This window comes from Etheostoma spectabile, chromosome 15 (assembly GCF_008692095.1).
Source record: "Etheostoma spectabile isolate EspeVRDwgs_2016 chromosome 15, UIUC_Espe_1.0, whole genome shotgun sequence".
NCBI lineage: Eukaryota > Metazoa > Chordata > Actinopteri > Perciformes > Percidae > Etheostoma > Etheostoma spectabile.
Window position 1 is genome coordinate 34,970,707 of NC_045747.1, and position 4,441 is coordinate 34,975,147.

Consider the following 4,441-nt stretch of genomic DNA (forward strand, 5'->3'; position numbering starts at 1 on the left):
GCCAACGCTGGTATTGGTATTTGATCGATAGAACTGTAATTTAATTGATATTTTAATTTAGATATCTCTCCTCTACGTTCACTATACTTTGCTTGTGTCTTCCACCTTCCTGAGCAAACGCCGCTTTCACATCTTGGCCCACATTGCTCCTCCTCCCCCTCCTGCTCCTCTGCTGTGATTCGTTGTTGTGTCGTCACGTGACTCACTGACACAACGCGCAGGGGAGCAGCGACTCGCTGTATTCATTCTACAGTGCCTAATAACAATTTTGTGCACTTCAATACATTAATAAAAAAATATTGCCAAAAGAATTGATCATTCATTCACCTCAGAAATAATGAAATGCTCTCCCCTACACAAAAGTAATTTTTTAAGTAAAAAGTATCGTATTGGTATCGGTATCGGCAATACGGACCCTATATGTATTTGGTATCGGATCAATACCAAATTTTGCAGTATTGCCCACCACTAGCGCTGGTTCCATTGTATCAGAACTTTGGATAGTCATCATGGAAACATTTGTTGGTCATGTGACAAGGGCTAGGAAAATTGGCAGAACAAGCAGCCAAGTACTCTGATCCAATGGACATCACAATTGTTAGATTGACAAGCCGGTGCCACCCTTCTAGCCCCGCCCCTGGAGCCCAGACACAATGTTTGTTTACAATAACTTACGGGTAGAGAAATCCTGCGTTCCGTTCATTTAATTTAACACCGCTGAGCAAACACTCAGAAGATCTGTGTCACCACAAAGCTGAGTAGTAGCACAATTGTTACCCTCTTTTTGATGGTGATCATGAGTTCCCCGGGCTGTCCCATTTGTAGATATACATGTGAAAAGTAAGGCCCTGTTATTTGTATGTATTCCACGTTTTCATTCATGTTAGGAGGGATGCACTGATACTGATGCAGCATCAGGTGTGGTATCCTAACTGTAATACTGAGTAATAAGAATGCTTATCCATAAGCTATATCATCTACTTACCTATGAGGAATTTTAGTTTGAAACATCCTCCGAATCAGAGGATGTTTTGCTGCATGGATTGTCTCTGGTTTTAGAAAAGACCGAAGAAGTTGTTGCTAACAAGAGACGCGTTAGTAGCTACGTAACTTTTGTATTAAACGTTTAAAGGTATTGGGATGTTGTGGACATTAAGTTCTTCCTCAGAAGATATGACATCAGGTATCGGTCCGATGCCGTGCTCATGTACTCGTACTTGTAGTCAATAACTACTTTGATACTACCACACCCAATACCACCTCATAACAATGTAACAATAACTTCTCCGTCAAGCAAGTATAGTTTAAGAGAAAGGAAAAAAAACTAAGCTCTTGCCCAATGCATGCTACTGGGTTTTGACGTCTTCTCAGTGTACTGGAGCCGGAAGATTCCCAGCCGTCACCACATCACAGAAACCGTGTTTCTGAAGCTGCTTTGTGAAAAAGCACGTCAGCAGCCTGTTGCACGTAAACTTCACCTCTGATAATTGGAGTACTCATCAGCTAAACAGGCATAAACATGAAGAAAACAATATTTTAATCCGCTCTGTCTGCGTTGTTTTACAGCGCTACTCTGTAAATAGCGTATTATTTTTTCTGCCTATACCTGCGTATTACGTAAACTACACCTTTGGCAGGGGTTGTAAGACAGTAGCTCCTTAGACTGCCCGTTTTCCCTACTGCACACTGTAGATGACTGCGGTATGCAGTAATTATCTACTAACTAGTAGGCTAGGCTATTCCAGTATTAAAAACAATAACAAATAAAAAAAAGCTCACAGGGGGACTGTGAATGTGGACAGGCCGGGCGGCGAGCCAGCGACCCCGGCAGGCACCAGCCAGCTGTCACGACAGACTGAGGAGCTCCTGAACTCCAACAAAGTCGCACCAAATTTGCAATTAGCCATCTTTTTTGTTTTTTTTAAGAAGGCTTAAGTAAATATAGTGATGCAGCAGTGAATAGCAGACAAACAATGTGTAAAGTTTCCAGTTGTTGGCCACAACAGCAATCCAGGGTTGTTGTGATTGTTGCAGCGCTTTACACACCAACACACCTGTTTCCATAATTGAGTGGTGAGTCGGTGGGCTCACAAGAAACAGACAAAGAATTTTACTGTGCAAGAGATGATTTTTTTTATTAATGTGCAGATTTGAAAGAAACATTGAAATTGATAAGCATCGCTTCCAAAAGGCTTTCAAGAAAGTGTATTTAAATCTAAAGTGCAATCAGTCAAGCATTAGTTGGGAAGAGAAAATTATTCTCCATTGAAGCCTATGTGAAGAATGGTTTGAAGAGAGGCTGCTGGTGGGATTTCATATGTCACACCCTGCTTGTCATCACACACATACAGCTTCAATAGAAGGGCAAGAAAAGAAGGAGTCACAGGAGAGGTAACACAGTTTGTGCCGCCCGTTCTCATTCCCAACTCATCAAATGCTGACGCTTGGTCAGTGCCTTTCAGCATCATGTACTGACTCACAAATCACCCTTTAGCGTCTGTTTGGAACGCACCGGGCATAACAGTAGCTCGACCGCGACGCTCTAAGATGGCAAAGCATAAAGAGCAACAGCAATGGTAAGTAATATGAAAGACCAAAAATCTGCGTCCTTTTATAAAAAAAAAAAGTTTGTGTTTTGCTTATGCAGAAGTATAGGTAGCTAATGCCACTTAATTTTCAGCCAAGTTGGGTTGCTCTGGCAGACTCCTTCTTCATAACGCACCCTGTCGAATTCACCTCTCCAGCTGATTTTCTTTCCACGTTTAACTCGTAGGGTGCTGTTGTTGTAAGGTTAATTGTTCTTGGTGCTTTCCCACTTGGCCGGGCTGCGGATGCTGAAGAAACATCCCTCTCCACTCCAATCTTCATCACTGAAGCAGGTAAAAATGTATGTTTAAACTGCAGCAGATTATTACTTGGATCGACTCCTGATTGGCCAATCAAAGCATTCTGAGTTGGACGCTGGTTTGACGGATTTTGGGGAAACTTTAACTTTTCCAGTGGGGCAAGTAAATTTAGCTTTCACTTGCCCTACAAAAAAATCCCCTTGTCCCAGACAAGTGGACAAGCCTTTGAGCCCTAAAATGCTAAAGGCACCTGACCAAGCATCACTTTTTGACGCGCTAGGAGTGAGAATGTGTTGTTTGTGACCACAATAAGGTCAGTCCAAAATGCCAGACCAGCTGGAAACATCTGTGTCTGAGCTTTGTACACATTAGCAAGACTGGACAGTAGAAGCTGTTGGTTTACCCCGTACCTGAAATGTCTCAACCTGTTTTAACCTTTGACCTTTTAAGTCAAAAAGGAAGCTGGTTAAGAAGTACAACTTTTGCCCTTCTTTGCAAATTTACAAAGGAAGTGTCTCTATCAAAATCAATAAGAGCTAAAATGCCATTATATCTAAGCATGTGTACATTTACATTGAGAATACAAAGTCAGTTTTTATTTTGCACCGTGATGACTAAAAAAAAGTTTCAAAATCGGATTTCCTGTGTGTGCCATGTAACTCCTTCTCTTCACCTTCTGCAAGCTCAGAATGTAACTAGTAATTAGGATAATACAGCAGATTCAAAGCGTGCTAATGTTAATATAGTTGGTTGGTCAAAACAAGCTTTGAGAAAAATCATGCCGGCCGTCTCACTCCTCAGCACATCTCCGGTTGCATTTTTGCTGCCCGGCAGCGCAGGATTTTCAGGAAGCTGTCGATCTTGTGGGAATCGCGGCGGAAGCAGGACAACAGGAAATTGAAGTTGATTAATTTGGAAATCTTGTCCTCGCCGATGTCATTACCTCCTCTGTAGGGCAGCAAGGAAATGGTCTGAGCCGCCGGACCCATCTGGCAGAGACAGGAGGCAGAGAAAGTGAGACAACTTGGGTCATGGCGGAATTCATTTTAAAACTTTTTTATATTAAAGCCCCCATTATAATCCTTGTCAGCGTCATCTAGAATAAGTTTACATGCTTTGATGTTAAAAAAACACATGATGTTTCTCACACTGCTCAATGCTGCAGCACCTCTGTCTAAAACACTCTGTCTGAGCTCTTGTCCCGCCTTCCTGAAAAGCCACGTCTGCCCTTATTGGTCAGCCAAATTCAAACAAGCCACTGGGTGGGCTGTGCTTGCTCAGGCAGCACCAATGGGCATAACATATAAACCTGGGCTGGCATTCACAATCAGTGACATAACTATTGTGTCAATGTGGAGTATCTTTTTTTTATTTTTTTATTTTTATTTTCCCTAATGTCTGTATTACATTTGTACACTGTATTTATAGGATTTGAAGAGTTTTATCTGTTTTACTACTTTTTATATTTGTAGTGTTGACTGTAATCCTCTTATTTTTTGTTTTTTAGGTTGACAATTTTAAGATCTGTCCAGGGACAACGGATGAAAAACAGTCTTTTGGCTAATTCTGGTGCATTTACAGCAATGTTAATTAAT

At 41.5% G+C, this 4,441-nt stretch overlaps 1 protein-coding gene across 1 annotated transcript in view; it reads right to left on the bottom strand.

Moving 5' to 3' along the window:
• Positions 1-3,462: 3,462 nt before the first annotated feature.
• prl (prolactin) overlaps positions 3,463-4,441 on the bottom strand; it is a 9,068-nt gene continuing 8,089 nt past the window's right edge. The window contains exon 5 of the mRNA XM_032536961.1: positions 3,463-3,835. Coding sequence (XP_032392852.1) covers positions 3,644-3,835 — 192 coding nt within the window. The 3' untranslated portion in view covers positions 3,463-3,643. The remainder of the gene's footprint in view (positions 3,836-4,441) is intronic.